Raw genomic sequence first — 17,883 nt, forward strand, 5'->3', positions numbered from 1 at the left:
TCAATTCTTAGAGGGCCTATTTCTATTCTCCTTTTATTCATCTTTTTTGCATAGGAGTAAAGTACTTTGGGGTTTCTTTTTATATTTTGAAGTGTCCTTTCTTCTAGGTCCCTTTTTTCATTTTCTTTCGACTGTATAATCTTTTGTTCTGCATTTTCTATCTTACATTTTATTTCCCTCATTTTCCACACATTTTTTTCTTTTGCAAGATTTTTCTTCCACTTTTTAATTTTCTGAAATAAGATCCTTCTGTCTCTTAGTATGCACGTCTTTTGTTTATTGTTTTTTTTCGGTACATATTTTTCAACAATTTTCTCCAGTATTTTGTACAGTATATCCGTATTTACCTGTATATTATCACTTATAAATACATTTTTCCATTCTTTATTCAGTTCTTCATTTATTTCTGACCATTTTATATTCTTACTGTAAAAGTTATATTTTCCATATCCTTCCCAAAGTTTTGTGCTTTTATTAATTCTGTGATCACTTGCTTTGGAATGAACTATCAATTCTATGACATTGTGGTCTGAAATTCCCGTGTTATACACTATTATTTCTTTAACATAATTCACCTCATTCACAAATACTAGATCTAGGACATTTTCCTTTCTTGTTGGAATGTGGTTTATTTGTTGCATATTATGTTCTAATAGCATATCTTGAAGCTTTTCAAATTGCCTCTTATCTTCTGCGCTACTATTACTATCTTTTTTATATGTATACATACAACCACTTTCTTCTATCCGTTCTTTCCAATCCACGAAAGGAAAGTTAAAGAGAGAGAGAGAGAGAGAGAGACAGATATATATATATATATATATATATATATATATATATATATATATATATATATATATATATATATATATATATATGAGCAAACCAGTGAATAAAGCAGTCAGTCATCTGATAGGTAACAACCGATTGAATTGTTCCATATCTACAACAATAAATATTATAATTAGATAAGATAGATAGATAGATAGAGTGCTTGATATAAAAAAAAATCATACAAAGTAAGTTGCAACTTGAGCTACCTTCTCAGAAAGAGAGCATGAAGGGAAGGGAAAGAACGGAGAGGGATGGATGGCGTGGAGGTGGAGAGAGATAGCTTGAAGCAGGGGGAGAGCAGGTGAGGGATGAAAGGAGAGGGAGGGAGGGGTTGGAGGTAGAGGTTCTGTATATTATTATTCGGTTTTGTGACTGGATGATTGAGATTTTGCCCTTTGGCATAGGGGCAAGTGTCTTTATAATTAATAATTAACGATTCATTATACCCCTATAAATTTCCTCACTGGGTGTAATACCCTATAGCAACATCTCGTATTGATACGACTGTTCGTTACAGAATAATTGCAAAAAATCGCACTTGCACTGTCTGTGAAACCCATAGTAATTGCATAGTATATGTGGTATAGTGAGAATGGAATGGGGAAGAAATGCAGAGATAAGCAGTAGTAAAATTGTGGCTCAGCATTTTGAGGTGGTTTAGTCATGGAGAAAAAAACAGATGAGGATAGATTTGGGAAAAGACCGATAGTTTAGAAGAATTTGTAGGAAGGACAAGAAGATATAAAAAGAATTGGATAGTTTCTGAAAAACGGGCGTTGAAATGGAAGGACCTTAATATCTCTGAAAGTCATGATTGTGGGTAAGATAAGAGATGATTAGTACAGTTTGTGTAGGGTTTGAATGCACTGTTTACAAAGCTTCTGTGTAGTTGTTTTATGGAAGTTTACTAAACAGATGTCATTCGTGATACAGCATTTTTAAGATATGAATGTTGGAGCAACTGATATAGTTACATATTTTAAATTTTATTTTCTGATTTGACTTTCAAAAGGCATATGCCTGCCTGTATTGCTGTGTCTTAGGTAATGTATTGAATAACAAAAGATTTTTTTTTATATATGATTAGAAAATAGGCAAGGGGTTTTATTAGGTATGTTGTTGTTAATAATTAGAAAATAAGGTGGACACAATTCAAATGTGAAATCTTCAAAGAATTTTCTTTATTTTCTTTTTATTTTGTGTTGTTAAAATTTTTGTGCTCTCTCTCCTATTTTACAGGTTTGTCAGTAGGGGCTTCCACTTAGCTGTATGGAGAACCAAGCCAGACATAATTATATTCCTAGGAGATGTTATGGATGATGGAAGTATCAGCAATGATAATAGTTTTCATCAAAAAGTTGAACATTTCAAGTCTCTAATGTATATTCCTTCATATGTTAAGGTGAGAGATTTGTTTGTTTGTTAAGATATGAGAAACATTTTATTTTGAAAATATTTATTTTTTCCCCAGAATAATCATCTCTATATTAAGATTCATTCATTGCAATTCCTGATAGAAATGATGATTCTTATATCTGTTGTCAGAAAATGTTCTACCTTTAGTAGGTATAGCTTACAGTGATCGTAGCTGTACATTTCCTATTCACTTTACGTTAATGTATTATTATACCATTAATCATTTAACATGAGGAACAAAATATTTTTATCATTACCTGCCAGAAGAAAGTATTTTTTACCGATTCATCTCTGCAGGACCACATATCGTAGAACAGTGAAAAAGATGTTCATCCAAAATATGTACAAGTACGCTGTACTTGAATCTTAATGTAAGCTGAATGTTATATTGAGTTACTCGTAAATTAAAGATTTGATACTTTTTCAGAATTTCTGTGTTAAATAATGGTAGCTAAATGTACACTTTCTGGAAAGTACTTGGTTAAAGGGGAAGATTATATTACAGATGCACTCTATGGAAAAATCTCCTCATAAATTATCTGCTACATAAAACGTAGTAAAAGCAAACACAAAACAGAGCCCAAGGCATCGCAACGCCAAAATAAAGCTAGCTAACGTAACACTAGTGAAATAAAACTAAGTGAACATAAAATAACAAGGGCAGAAACGCACACAAAATGGCGCCCAAAAGCTAGCTGGACTCGGAGTGCCCCGCTCCCTCATCGCCATAAAAAAGTCAAATAACCACTCCCGGAAGGGATTAAAAGCAGTTACAGCTAAATCAAAATGTGAAGGAGGAGGTTACGCAACTTTGAAGTCTAAAGGGAGGCCATCATGCGAGGAAACAACTCCAAAAAGTAGAGGAAAGGTGCTCTTAACAAAGAAACGAACGCGTAGGTAAGCTGCGAAAATTAGAATGAGTTTATCAGGGACGAGTAGTAGTATGAAGGGAGAGGATATGTAACGGCTCCTCACCTTTCCTCCTCCTTAGATTCCTAGACTTGGTTAAGTCTGTTTGGGGTGCAGATATCTATGGTTATCTACGGATACGTCCCTGATTATACACGATATTTCAAGATAGTCGTTCCTGGGGTTAGAACCCTGTGATACCTGACGGTAATTCTCTTGTAATATCACTCACAGAAATATTATACAGTAGGAAGCTGCCTAAAGGAACTTACATCAGGACGACATGGCTATCTCACCCAAAAATAGATTTTTTCTTCGTCAAAATCCGTTTTATTGACTTACATGTAAGCGCAATTCACTTAGGGTACTTAGTATGTATAGGATTTTTTACTTTAAGAAAATCAATCAGCTGTCTAAACTCATTTTGATGTGGTGATTTTTATTTAATCTTAAGTCTGTCACAGTTTATTTTGTCAGAAAAAGTGCCAGTGGTTAGAGCTGCATATTCTTATGAATTTAAAAAAAGTAAATAACTCAAGTACCGATGTTTAAAGACCAGATGCCAATTCATATGATGAAACCAGGAAAATTTATCATGAATTGACTCCTCATTTGATTACACGAGTTCCAAAGACCAGGTTGTTAGCCTAAATGAAATTCAGCATTATTCAGAACTTGTGTAGCTTAATATTAGACTTTCTTTGAAAGAGAAAGAGAAAGCTTAGCACTGATTGCACCCCAGGATCACACTGTATACTGAAATTGTTTGTATTTTCCATAGCTTTATTATTCCCAATGTTGATGATATTGAAGGGGATCACAGCTAATGGCTTTATATAAAAATAATTAAAGTCCTTTCATTTAAACAAATATTACTATATTTATTTGTATTTTTATACAACAGCATTTTGAATAAAGTAAAGGAACCATTTGATGGTTTGCTTATTACTATATATAAAAAACTTACAGAATTTTTACAAGTACTAAAGTACTTCTATTGATTTCTTACTAAACTTCACTGAAGAGATATGTCTTCTCAGGATGAATAATGATCTGAGACAGACTCCAGTGCAAAAGGCAAAGCTAATTTGTTCCGTAACTGAAATACAAACCACGCTATTTACATGGGGTGATTACTTCGGCGCAGCCGATGACGAGCCATAAAGTTTTAACGAGGGTTTCCTACCCCACCGCTAGTTAGCGGGGGCGGGGCGGGGTGGGGTGGGGGGTAGGGAGGGGTAGCTAGCTACCCCTCCCCCTCACACACACCGGAGAATACTCCACTTTACTTTTGGCTCGGATAGGGATCGGAGGTCTCCGCTCCTATCCTCACTTGACGGCCATTATTGTTTTGTCTTTTAACTTTCCTTTTCTTATACTTAATATATTTAAACATTACTGATGTTTATATATATTTTTGTGTATAGAAAATAGTAAGTTTCCTTTGCTTTCGGTGTTATGCGGTGTGTGTTGTGTACGTCTACTAGAGTTTCGCCGGCTTAGGCCACCACGATCTTTTCGTGATCACGGCCTTTCACTTCTAGGCCACCATGGTTGCCTTTCGTGGAGGCCGACCCTTCTCTTGAGGTTGTTCACCTCTTACTCCGTACTACGCCTACGATAGCTTCTCAGAACCGAGTCGTTATTTCGTCTTATTTGTCTCAATTATTTTTACGAATATAATTGTATTTTAACTTTTCAGCTCAGGGCTCACGTCCCTTCGGGGGTCGGTGATCCTTGGAACATTCAAAGTCAGTTGCATAATTATCTTGTTATAATTCTGTTTTGTTAACTTTCGTCCCCCCCTCACCTGGGCATGCCGGGTGGGGAGGGGGGGGCGCATACCTTCTTTCGTTCTTATGTTCTTTCCCTCGGGGTTTCTCTTCGGAGTTCCACCCGGGGGAATTTCTGTTAAATAATTATTCTGTTTTATTTTCCAGTTTACGATGCTGTTTCTTCGTGCCTGTTGTGTGTGCCTTCGAAGCAGAGCTCTCCTGTTTATCCTGGGGAGTCTGCTTCGCCGCCGTCTCTCAAGGCATTCATCAGGGGCGTTTCCTTCTCTTAGAAGTTCCCTCGTGATTGCTGCCAGCTCTTCATTGCATCTTAGAACGATAAGGAGGTTCGCCTCCAGGGTAGTTAATTAACTTCCCTTTTACTTTTCCCTGGTCCTTGGCAGTTATGCTCTTGGGGCTGAGCGACCGCCCTTGTGACTTGCTCAAGGGGCTGAGCGGTTGCAAGGCTAGACCATGGTACTAGCGACTATGCTCCTGGGGCTGAGCGGTCGCTTCTGTTGGTACGCTCAAGGGGCTGAGCAGCTGCAGGATCAGTCCGGCCCTCTTTCGTTCGCGAGGGAGGCCACACTAAGGGCTCCTCCTGGGAGGATTGCTCCTTTTGTCTCTTCTACGAAGTGTCCCCTCCCGTTCACGTGAGAGGACACTCACAGAGACTCCTCTTCGGAGGATGGTTCCTGTTTACGTCTGCTGATCTCACGGCCTTTCGGGGCTCCTTCACCAGTCTCTTCTACGAAGTGCTCACCTCTCTCGTTCGCGAGAGAGACCACTCATAGAGACTCCTCTTCGGAGGATTGTTCCTGTCGTCAACAGCTTGCTGTTCAGTCACTAGCACTTCGGTGTTAGTGTCAGGGAAACTTCGGTTTCTCTTTTTTCCCTGACCCTTCGGGGTCTCGGATCTTAGTTACGCAGTTCCCTCGGGCTCTCGTAACTTTAGTCACTTCTACACTTCGGTGTTTAGTGACGGAGAAACTTCGGTTTCTCGTTGCATTGACCATTCGGGGTCTTGCAACTATCCCCTTGGGGCCTCTCTACTCAGGCTACGTTAGACCCTTGGTCTCTCGTCCCTCAGTGTTCCTGTTGCCTGCTGTATCCATTCCTGACTGCAGACGCGCCTTGGACGCCCACGCCCCCGTTATCTAACGGGCTCCTCCCTTCGGGGCAGGAGAGACTTTCTCACACCTTGAGTAAGTCCCTTAAGTGCCAGGTATCACCTGCGCGCCAACGTTCCCTTACGCGCTAGCGCTCGACTGCTGTTCCTGAGACTGCCTTAGAGACACCCTGTTCCAGTATTCAGTTAGGCTGCTACCAACGTTCCCTGCGCATTTGCGCACATCGTTGGGGTTCCTGAGATAGCGCACTGGCGCTCTCCAGTAGTTCAGCCTTCGGTGTCTCTAAGTCTTCTACGAAGGCCACCTCTCCCGTTCGCGGGAAAGGTACTTCACAGAGCACACTCCTCGGAGTATTTAGCAGTCCTTCAGTTGATCGTCGGCACTGAAGTAGACCTCCTGGTCCTCTTCAGGGGATGCTCTCCCTTTTAGGGACACATCCCAGTTCCTGATCTACGAGTTAGCGATCCTTCAACCTTTTCCGACGATCTTCTGTTGCGCAGGAGCCTATGATCTTCACTCACGCATAAGCGCTGAAGAGCGCCCGAGTGCGGGATCATTTCCCGCCCACGATCTCGCGGTCGTCGGCGATTTAGCCGACAATCTTCTGTTCGCACTAACGCGTAAGCGTTGATGATCGCCCGCTCACGGGATGGTTTCCCCCGCGCGATCGTCGAGGGACGCGCGATCTCGCGATCGTCGACGATCGTTAGCCGACTATCTTCTGTTCGCGCTAACGCGTAAGCGTTGATGATCGTCCGCGTGCGGGATAGTTTCCCGCGCGCGACCTTCAAGGCCCTTCTGCTCGCGATCGTCAACCCGGCAACGGTTGTTAGCCGGTGATCTTCGGATCCAGCGCTAGGCGCGCAAGCGCTGACGATCTTCTTAGTGTGCGTAAGCACCGAGGATCGGTCTGTGTGCGGGAAGGTTTCCCGCGTGCGACAACGAGGCCGTCCGGTCGACGGCCGTTCACCGCTAGGTGCGCGAGCTCCGACGATCTTCACAGTACGCGTGAGTGCCGAAGATCGTTCCGTTCGCGGGATAGTTTCCCGCGCGTGACCATTGAGGCTCACGCAATCATCGCACGGATCGTCCGCGCGCGGTTTCTCACTCACGATCGTCATAGATCGTCTGCGTGCGGGCACCGAGGTTCCCGCTCGTGATCGCCGACTATCTTCTCTCGTGCACGAGCTTTGACAATCGTCGCTTACGCGTGAGCGTCGAAGATCGTCCGGGCTCGCGCGAATCGCCGACGATCGTCTTACATAGTTGGAGATGATTCGCACGCGGGCACTATGGGTCCCCACTCACTGTCTCCTACGGTTTTTTTCTCGCGCTAGCGCCGACGATCTTCGTACTTGCATAAGCACCGAAGATCATCAGCGTTTCTTCAGCGTTATTCTTCCGCGCGTGGGATGGTTCCCCACATGCAATTGCCGACGGCGCTAGCACCGGCGATCTTTTTTCGCCGAGATCGTTCGCGCGTGGGATGGTTTCCCCCGCCCACGATCTTTCACGTGCAAGTGCCAGCGATCTTCATACGTGCGGAGACGCGGGGATCGTTCATGCGGTCGCCGATACGCCCACACTCACGCGGGTACGCGGGCATGCGGGCGCGGTTATTCTGCTACGCATTTTTATTCACGCGCTACCCAGATCTGTGCTTTTTGCGCGATCGTCAGCGTGATCAGCGCACCGTTCTCCGACACGACCGCGCCCTGTTTACATCAGGGCTTATGGCGGTCAGGCCACCTCCGTGTTTCCCTCCTCCGCAGCGCAGAGCAGCGCCCTCTCGGGGTGGGGGGGGGTTCCGGACAGGTCAAAGGTCTCTTCTCCCTTCACTGTAGATTCTCTACGGGCGAACCCTCATGTGTCATCTCCCTCAGAGGATCGAACGATCCTCTTCCCTCCAGAGGGACTCCCTCCAGAGGGACTCCCTCCAGAGGGACTCCCTCCAGAGGGACTCCCTGTCAGCGCGAGGATTGGTCGGCATCCCTTGTGGGATGCCGTTGTCAGAGCTCTCAAACAGGCAATGAGCCTGTGCCTTCTGACTGGGGTCACTAATCAGTAGTAGCTTCCTCTCCCCCTGAAGGGGGTGAGAGGAATCCCTGGCATGGTATTTTCCCCAAGGAATATCCTGTCCCTTCGCGAGTCCTTATGCAGGCGATGAGCCCTCCTCAGACTCCATCTCCCCTCCCCTGCGGATGAGCTTTGCCCATCCCCAGGAGGGTCGGAAGACCCGGACCTCTCCCCCTTCACTCTATAGGGAGAATCCCCGCCTCTTCCTGAGGGTCCTATCGTGCGGAGGGGGCGAAGCCTTACATCCTTCATCGTTGGGGTCCTGTTTCTCTCCTAGGAGGGATCCTGAGGCCCTGTCTTCCGCAAGGACCCATTAGGATCCAGTTGGACCCTTGGGGCATGTATACGAGTCTCCCCAGGAAGAGCCTCCGGGGATGGGAGACCTTGCTGCCAGTCCATCAGGAGGAGGAGCTCCAGGGGTCAGAACTTGCATTCTGGCAGGTTCTGGCCCTCAGGAGAAACCTCAAGGGGATCTCAGATTCAGAGATTCCTCTTCAGTAAGGGAAGGATTCGGTCCTGGACTGAGTTCTACTCACCCAAGGACTACCTTACGCCAGTGCAGCTTGCCCTGGTCTCAGGGAATGGAGAGTGCCAGAGACTAGGCCAAGGGCCAGCTCTCCGAGCTTGTCTCCTTCAACAGTCCCGGTTGGTTTCGAGGCCCTCCCTCCTCCCTGGGTAGGGATCGGTGAGGGGACAGGTCCTCCGGGCGGAAGTCCAGTCCATGTCAGAGAGGCGCCCACTCCAAGAGGTGGCTAACAGGTTTCGAGGCCTCCGTAGTCGCCTCCTTCCCTTCTCGACTCTGTAGTCAAACAGTCTCCGTTCAGCATAGCGACAGCAGACGCGGTCAGCTTTGCGGTGAGACCACAAGTCTTCATGGGTACACTGGTCCGGTAGGACTCCTACTTCCGGTCCTGGTTCACCCATCTTCAAGGAAGTACTTTGGAGTCCGCCTGGAAGGCGGGTATACCAGTTCAAGGGCTGTGCTTCGGCCTCTCCACGGCACCTCAACAGTTCTCCGATACTTCCTCTCGGATCTCTTCACGGGCGCTCAGCATCGGCTTCCGGCCACTCCGTTCCTGGGTGGCTGGCCGATCCTGGCAGACTCGAAGGCTTCCCTTCTTCGTCATCGGGACAAGCTCCTCGGACTTTACCAAGTTCTAAAGATCATGGTGGTCCTCGAGGAGTCCTCCCCGCAGCCCTCTCAGAGTCTGTTATACCGAGCCTGCTCTTAGGCTCCTATCTCCCGTAGCCTTCCCTTCAGACGTCAGGGTACCAAGGCAGAGGAAGGTCGCGAGACCTTTCCTCACACGAGAAGACCCTCCAACCCAAGGTTGTTACGTCTCTCCTCCCTGGCCCGTCTGGTTTCCACAGTCGCCCCAGGTTGAGTTCTCAGTGGCGACTCGGGGCGCGGGGGAGTCGGGGGCACGTCTCCCCTGACGCCGAGACCCCTAGGGGACAACCGGTACAGACGAACCAATAGGGTTGGGAAGCTGACGAGGGCCTACAAGAGGGAGTGGTCCTTCTCGTCCTTCCCCCTAACTTGATGCTGTTTTCGGACGCGTCAAAGAAAAGGGGGGGTCCCACGTTCTGATCCATGGGTCCTCAGGCCGGGGGTCAGAACCAGGAAGAACCTTCTCTAGTCCTACTAGAGACGGAAACCGTGTTTCTGACTCTTCAGTAGCTCCACCTAGCCTGGCGGACTACTCTGTGGTTATGAGGATCAACAACAACACCACAGTGATGGTTTTCTGGCCCAGACAAGGAGGTACTTTTCAGTACAACCATCCCATCGTGCGGTAGAGATACCGGGATGGTCCGAGTCCCCCTTGGTCTCCTTGGCAGCTTGCTTGATTCCAGGCAAAGGAATGGGCTCGCCGACAGTCTGAGCAGTGTGTCACGGACACCACATTCCGAGTAGTCTTTGGATCCTCAAGTAGCCTACAAGTCCTGCCTCGGTGGGGCTCCCTCGGTGGACCGGTACGCTACAGCACTGAGCTGCAAGCTCTCGCTGTACTGCTCCCCGGTCACGGATCCCAAGGCCATCTGGTAGGAGGCCTTCCAGCAACGGTGGGACACCATCGATGTGTTGCCTCCGTAGCTTGCTCCTCTTCCCGCCGGGAGTCTATCCAGCAGCACCTCAGAGAGAGGATTTTCGCAACAAGTGGCGAAAAGGAGGCTTGGACACCTGCGCAAGTCTTCCGCAACTAGTCTCCCAGGCGATAGGGCGAGTTTCTGTAACCGGTGTCGGGGAGAGGGCATCCCTCCACACGTTGCCGCTTCCAGCAATAGCGGAGCCCCTAGTGGGATTGCGGGATAAGTGTGCCTTTCAGTTTCGACTGTGTAAGACTATCCCTCAGCCTTAAGGCTTGCCTCCTGGCTCTAGGGACAAACATTTCTCCCCCCGCTGGAACTCTTCCATCGCATGCGAAGCCTTGTCCTCTCCTGCCCTCAGTCAAAGGTGAGACCTCCTCCTTGGGACGTGGTTCGAGTCCTCGAGTCTCTAAAGAGACCCCCTGACGAACCACTACGTAAGTCCCCAGCCCACCACCTTCTGGGTAGACAGTGTTCCTGCTAGCCTATCTTCAGCCAAGCGAGTCACATGGTCTCTCTTACGACTTTGCCCATTCAGGGGGTTAGAGGGAGGCAACATTCAGGTTCGTCCCTGAGGTTTGTTGCCGAGACTCGGAATCCGGGAGTGCCGGACCCGCTTCGACTCCTTCCAGGGTTCGAGTCTCCGTCCTGTTGCAGATGACTCAGTCCATCTCCTACCTTGCTGGTAGGGGGTCCGAGCTGGTGTCTTCAGAGAACAGCTGCAGTTCGTCTCCAGGTCCAAGTCTCGTTCGTGGATCCTGGGTAACGAGGAGAAGGGTCTCCAGGAGTACCATCTCGGCCCGGATTCGCAGGGTGCTACACCCTGTCTTGAATCCTGACCCTTCACCGTCGCACCGCCCTAGAGCCCATGATGTCAGGGGCTTAGATACGTCCCTGCCCTTCATGGAGCATCTTTCAGTGACGCAGGTCCTACAAGCGGGGATGTTGAAGCATCAGACCTCTTCTCAGCCCCTTACCTGCAAGACATGACCCACAGGAGGCTCGATACATTTCTATCGGCCCTTTGGTGGCTGCACAACAGCTGGTCTAAACCTCAGGCTCCTTGATGGACAAGTAGCAGAAGGTTGAGGGCATTGTTACCTGGTGTTAGTCTGCAGGAATGAAAAGATCTGTCTGGCCCTTATCCTTTTCTTCATCCTCTCCTCCCACGGAGAAAGCAGCATCCTGGGTTCTCTGCACAGCTGACCACAAACCACTGCAGGTAGACCATGCTTCCTTGTGTTCCTAGTATTAGGTGTAATACTGTCATGTCCCCATACCCTGACGAGGTGGTATTGGGAGAGTCCTAGCCTGGATTCCCTCCTGAGGGACTCCAGGGCAACTGCCTGGGACAAGTCACTTTTCACCTTCGCACACACCTTACGTAGGCCGCGGCAGTTTCACAACCACCAGCGAGGAGCAGGGATTCCCTATTGTCCGAGTACTTGATCGCTCGAATATGGAATCCCCGGGCAAGCCAAAGTCAGTATGGCCGGGACTTACCACCCTTCCTAAGGGTTAAGTCACCCCATGTAAAAAACGTGGTTTGTATTTCAGTTACGGAACAAATGACAAATTCGTAGATAATTTGTATTTTTCCTAACTATACAAACCTTAGCTATTTACAGTTATGTGCCCGCCAGCCCTGTCCCCCAAGATAAGTCCTACTTCTAAGTAAAGTGGAGTATTCTCTGGTGTGTGTGAGGGGGAGGGGTAGCTAGCTACCCCTCCCTACCCCCCCCCTGCTAACTAGCGGTGGGGTAGGAAACCCTCGTTAAAACTTTATGGCTCGTCATCGGCTGCGCCGAAGTAATCACCCCATGTAAATAGCTAAGGTTTGTATAGTTAGGAAAAATACAAATTATCTACGAATTTGTCATGTTTATATCATGCATTTGGACAGAAATAGAACATCACAGGACATAATAATATTTAGCAACCTACTACAGTATTAGGAATGTCATAAGAGGGAATCCATTTAAAACCAGGTGTTCTCCCCTATCAACCTATCAACTCTTTCTTGCTACCTTGAGCATTGTGCATGTAGAGAGGTTACAGTATTGTGTATTTTTAACAAATTTCCCTAAGATTCATTTGGGTTATTAAATTTAGACTTTTTGAATCTTCAGATAAATAGGAATTACTGAATTGTAGTTTACAGTAATGGAATTAATCTCCTAAGATTAAAATAAAATGAACTTCAAAATAAGGAAAGATTTTGCATAAAGAGATTTGTTGTTCAAAGATTATACAAAATTAGACTGCGTGGTTTTTCTCTTCTTATCAATTTTTCCTTGCAGTCTTTCTGTGGATCCATTTGTATAAGGTTTTTAATATGCTCTATATGATTTATCACTTGCAGCACACAATTTATGTACCGGGTGACAACGACATTGGAGGAGAAGGGCCAGACAAAGTTACCTTGCACAAAGTACAGCGGTTCTACCAGGAATTTAATCAATCATATAGTGTCTCCTATAAGTTCTTGGAATTTACTCAGGTTAGTTCCCCTGATGCTTTGTTTTTTTTTTTACAATATTAAGAATTTATATCTTTTTGCAGGATGAAATTGGATTGTTCTTAAATTTCTAGTAGTGTATCTTGGTCAGTCTTATATGTTAAGATGATATCAAGCCAATTTAAAGAATAATTATTCTTCTAACAAAACTACCTTATTTTTGTGAAACTCCTCTCTGAAAGCTTGCTTATATCGATGTTTACCCCTTGAAACTTGAAAGTTTCCTGTTTACTCTCCTTCAGCGGCTTAGGTTTACTCTCTCTTCAACTCCCTCTTTGCAGATGCGTGTGATGGATGATTATGATGGCATGCCCAATTTTTCAGAAGAAGAGAACACGATAAGGATTCTTCTTTCTCATATTCCTCTTCTCCCAATAACAAGAAAAGTTATTAAAGAGGTAAGAATAAAGTCCTATTCTCAACCATTTCAGATTTTGATGACTAACTGTGATGTCATGCAAATTTAATTAATTGAGGTTATGATATCGTCCATAGAATTTAATAAAAATATCTTTGGAGATTACATTTATAATTTTTTATGGTGCAAATATTTATTTGTACTATGCACTGTATTTACATTTCCACTTTTTGAATTTTAGAAAAGTAAGTGCATTTCTGATCTTGCTTGACTTAAAGGTATCATTTCAAGTATATGATTTAGTGTTCCCTTTTCTTAAGCATATAAAAAATATGATTATATAGCTTAAATTCAGACTAGTATTAGATCATGAAATATATATGTAAGCCTTAAGTAGAAATGAGATCTGAGCCTATTTTACCACAGACAAGTTTTAGAAAATGGGTAATATGAAGGAAAAGTATAAGGGTAATTTTTTTTATTTTTCTATTGTAGATTCCAGTCGGAGAATTTACATTTAGTAGTGCAAACTTGTGGTATCAATACCAAAAAAAAAAAAAAAAAAAAAAAAAAAGTGCAGGAAAGAAAATTATGAATTTTGATAACCAAAAACTGATATTAGGTAGGAGCTTGTCTGAATTACCAAGGAATCATGTGGTATCACATCTATAAACTTTCAATACAAGATAGTGAGATTACAGGAAGAAACAGTATATCAAGTGTTTGGCCTTTTTAATTAGTTAACATGAAAAAGGTTTTATGAAAGGTTTGTGAAGAATAATAACAAATGTATGTTTATCATTTGTAATGGTTTGAATAGAATTTAATGACAAACATTAGTTCAGATTTGTATTTGGGTAGAAATCATTCTGATGGGATGTTAATTGTATAAAGGATTTGTTATTTACAACATAGGAGTATGATTTCCTTTGTTTGATTTATAGTATTCTATATCCCTTTCCTTGCAGAAAATATCGCGTCACTACCCTTCATTTATATTTTCTGGTCATGAACATGACTCCTTTCATTTTGTTGCTACAAAGAAGGAACTTCATGCCCAAGAATTTTGGCCCCTGAAGGCTGATGGGAACGTTTGGGTATTTGATCATAGTGGGCACAAATTACATGAGGTTACAGTTCCCACATGTTCGTATCGAATGGGAAAGAAATCATATGGGTATGGATTTGCTGTCATAGGTAAGTATAGAGATTTAATTTTTGTTTAATTCATAAAGAAGTATAAATGTAGGAATGCTTTTAATGATGTTTGTAAATAATGTAAAAACTATTCCAACCTTCTTGTCATGCCCGTTGAATTTAATTGTCATTGATTATAAAGTTCATAGGGAGAAGGCTATCATTAAAATTTTTTAAATAGGTACAGATTTTAGATGATTTTATTATATGTTTTTCCAATATAAAACTTTTATATTCTCATCAGTCTTTGTAAATATGTACGGGCAGGTAATGAATTTTGTTAAATTTTAATGTACTTTATTATGATTTTTCAGGTAAGTCTGGCCTAGTTCATTATACTGTCTTATGGTTACCATCTCGCTTCAGCCAGCTGTGGATGTACCTAATGTGTATAACTGCAGCTCTGTTCCTCATTTTACCCAACATTTGCATGTGGATGAGGCACCGACTTTTTTCAGTATGCAGGAGCTGTCTGCACTATCTCTGCAGAAAGTGTCCAAAGTATCACAGCTTATGACATCAGGAGTATACTGCCTTGGGTCAGTGATTAATAAAAGTAAGCATATGGTTAAAATAATTATTTTTATTTTATCTGATGCTTCATCAGTAAAGTATCGTTTTGTATCACTACACTTAAAAGTGATTTATGGTTGCTTAAACATGTACGAGCAACATTTTTGTTCTATGATTTCTAGTTTAGGATTTGTTGGGGGTATATTTGCATTGATAGAGCAGTTTATTTCTAGTTTCATTAAGAAATCTTGAAATATTTTCTTCATATAATTTCTTAATTTTTTCTATTTTAAATACATGATGTAGTTTCCACCAAATTATGGTACCTGTATTTAAGAAATACAAGAAAAAACAATGAAAGCATTTCAATTATTAAATGCATTTGAGTGCTTTTATTTCTAAAAATAGTTTGGTTTAATTATTACTATAGTTTATTAAACTATAGTGTCCAAGGGACCAGGGGTCAAATTAAAAATGTTTTCAGAGATTTTAAATGAAGAAAGTGATTCAGAAATTCAAGCAGCAAATACTGAGACTAACTGTAATTCATTGCTGCAAATATTATACTGTATATTCTTTATTTTTCTCTATTTGTTCCATCCTTGACTCCGTCCATTATTTAAATCTTATTTTATTTTCATGTATATGATTATCTCTGCAGTCTAATATCTGTGATCATTTCTACTGAGGATATTTTCCATACTTGCAGTCTTTAATATCTGAAATTATTCTTATGTCCATAATATTTGGTCCATTTTGAGAGATTTTAATGATCTCTTGAGCTATCTTCCATCCTTAGGTTACCATAACCAGATTTTTTACTTAGTTTCTTTTCTCTCTCATTAATGGCACATGTTGTAATAGGTCATTATACTTGTAATCACAGTACTTAAAGAAAGATTTGTTATATTTATTTTTGTTTCTATGTGTATACACACATTTTGTCCTTTATAATTAGGCAATGGAGCTGGAACAATGGTTGAAATCATTAACAAGATAGTTAACGACTGGTGGTGAACGTGGGCGAGTAACCGTGGCTACTTTCCTATTCAAACTCTCCATTTTTGTCTGTAGTACTGTTGTGTCTTATTCAAGACTGTTTAATAACTTTCTCATTTATTTTAGATTGAAATGAAATAAAATGAAATAGGATGTGAGTGTTGCTTGGTCATTGCATTGGTTTATGGCTCAAATGGTGATAGATCCAATTACTCTGCACCTTAGGGGGAATGATTGTTAGTAATGTCAGTACCTCCATTTACTTAATTGTAAATTGGTTCCTCCTGTTAAGACAGACCTATTTCTTGAAGAGTGAGAAAAGTGTCTTCTTGTTATTCTTGCCAATGCCCATGACAATACTAGAGACTGTTTAGAACTTTGCGCTCCTCGTCAAGTTTTCAGTTTGCTGAATTTTGTGTGTATATTCCCCATATACACTACCTCAGGGAGTATTTTCAGGGTTGGGGAAGTGTAAGGATATTGACCTGCTCCGACATGTGCTGGAAGCTCTTCCTTTCATACCACCAACATCAAATTACCTAAAGAAAGCTTGCCTCCCTACAGTCATGCAGGTAGGCCCCTGTTATAATTTTTGAGGAAGTTGGTAGATAAGGTTACCTCACCCTTAGTGTCGCCAGTTACTCTGCCCAATAGTGACCATAGTAATTATGAGTGTGATTCCAGAGCCAGTGACTCCAGCGGCAATCTCTGCAGTTCACCCGAAGGCCAAGAGGGCTGAAAAGAAGGCACCCTCATTTATGGTTCTTCTGTGCCAGTTCCAAAGGGCAAAAGAAGGTTTGCACACTGGTGGTTGTAATGCCAAAGTCTAAATTTGATCCTGAGAATTCTTAGGGCCATTAAAACTGGTACATAATGCCCTTACCAGTTGCTGTAGTGTTGTTCACTCCTGTACTTGTCACCCATGTGCCTGTGACTCAGTGACTATGGCTCTCCCTCTCTCTGTCTTTGTGTTACGAGTGCCAGCATTCTCTAGTGTTGTGGCTCCCATTGGAGTAAGCCATTTGGTTTCTCTCCTTGGGAGGCTTCATTGTCAATGGTTACTCTTTTATTGACTTCTCGTCCTTCTTCGATTAAGAATCTGACGCTTCTTTTAATAGTAATACAGTAATATGAAGAAGTGCAGTAAGGCTTGTCATAGTTACAAGAATACAGCTCGAGGGGGTTGTGGAAGATACATGGGTGGTCCTTGGCGCAGGACCACAGCTTAATGTCACAGTTCCCCAAGGCTATAGCTACAGTTCCCCTGGCTACCTTGGTAACCAGATGGGACAGAGGTGCTTGGCTCCATGTACTCCTTCTGTCGGTTGTTTGTTGTAAAAGCTTGGGTGTCCTTGTTTACCTTTTCTACATGGACATTGGACTTGTGCTCCCTTTTCTGAAAAAGTTATAAAACTGTATCCTGTGTCAAGAAGATGGTACCTCTCGAGGTCGTCATTATCAGCCATGGGATGTAATTGAGGAGCCAATTGAGCCTTCCCATTTCAAAGGACAAAAACTTTGTATACATATAGGAACAAGTGATAAGTAATCTGTATTTTTCCTAGCTATATAAACCCAAGGTCTTTAAAGTTGAACATTTCACCTAATTCACCCTTCTCATACCTGAACCGAACGGTAAAAGTGAAGAAGAGTCTGACAGGAGAATGGGTGGACTATACTCAGCCTTGCTAACAACCTGTCATTAACTACTTTGTTAATGATTTCAACATTCATTCCAGATTCACTGAAGACTTTCCTTATATTAAAGGACTTATGTTTGTATACCTAGGAAAAAATACAGATTACTTTTAAAATCCATTTTTATCTAATTCTGCTCAAGTTTTTCATATTACTGTACATTTCAATTATGGTGTCAAATATAATCTTATATTATTCATTATGTGATATTAAACAGAATTTTTCAATATTAATCTTACCCGTTGATCATGTAGCTGCAGCTCTGCTGCCCGACAGAAAAAACCTACGGGCGGAATACGCCAGCGATCGCTATACAGGTGGGGGTGTACATCAACAGCGCCATCTGTCTAGTAGGTACTAAAGTACTTCTTG

The 17,883-nt window shown here is 43.2% G+C and overlaps 2 protein-coding genes across 2 annotated transcripts in view; one reads left to right on the plus strand and one right to left on the minus strand.

Annotated features, from left to right (window-relative positions):
• Positions 1 to 15,878, plus strand: part of LOC137624479 (metallophosphoesterase 1 homolog) — a 105,450-nt gene extending 89,572 nt beyond the window's left edge. Inside the window, exons 3-7 of the mRNA XM_068355255.1 lie at positions 2,074 to 2,236; positions 12,591 to 12,728; positions 13,028 to 13,144; positions 14,073 to 14,301; positions 14,616 to 15,878. Coding sequence (XP_068211356.1) covers positions 2,074 to 2,236; positions 12,591 to 12,728; positions 13,028 to 13,144; positions 14,073 to 14,301; positions 14,616 to 14,818 — 850 coding nt within the window. The 3' untranslated portion in view covers positions 14,819 to 15,878. The remainder of the gene's footprint in view (positions 1 to 2,073; positions 2,237 to 12,590; positions 12,729 to 13,027; positions 13,145 to 14,072; positions 14,302 to 14,615) is intronic.
• The window catches only part of LOC137624778 (serine/threonine-protein phosphatase 2B catalytic subunit 3-like), a 568,901-nt gene that overhangs the window by 439,228 nt on the left and 111,790 nt on the right, over positions 1 to 17,883 (minus strand). The window lies entirely within an intron of this gene.

The sequence above is a fragment of the Palaemon carinicauda genome, chromosome 31 (genome assembly GCF_036898095.1).
Source record: "Palaemon carinicauda isolate YSFRI2023 chromosome 31, ASM3689809v2, whole genome shotgun sequence".
Classification (NCBI taxonomy): Eukaryota; Metazoa; Arthropoda; class Malacostraca; order Decapoda; family Palaemonidae; genus Palaemon; species Palaemon carinicauda.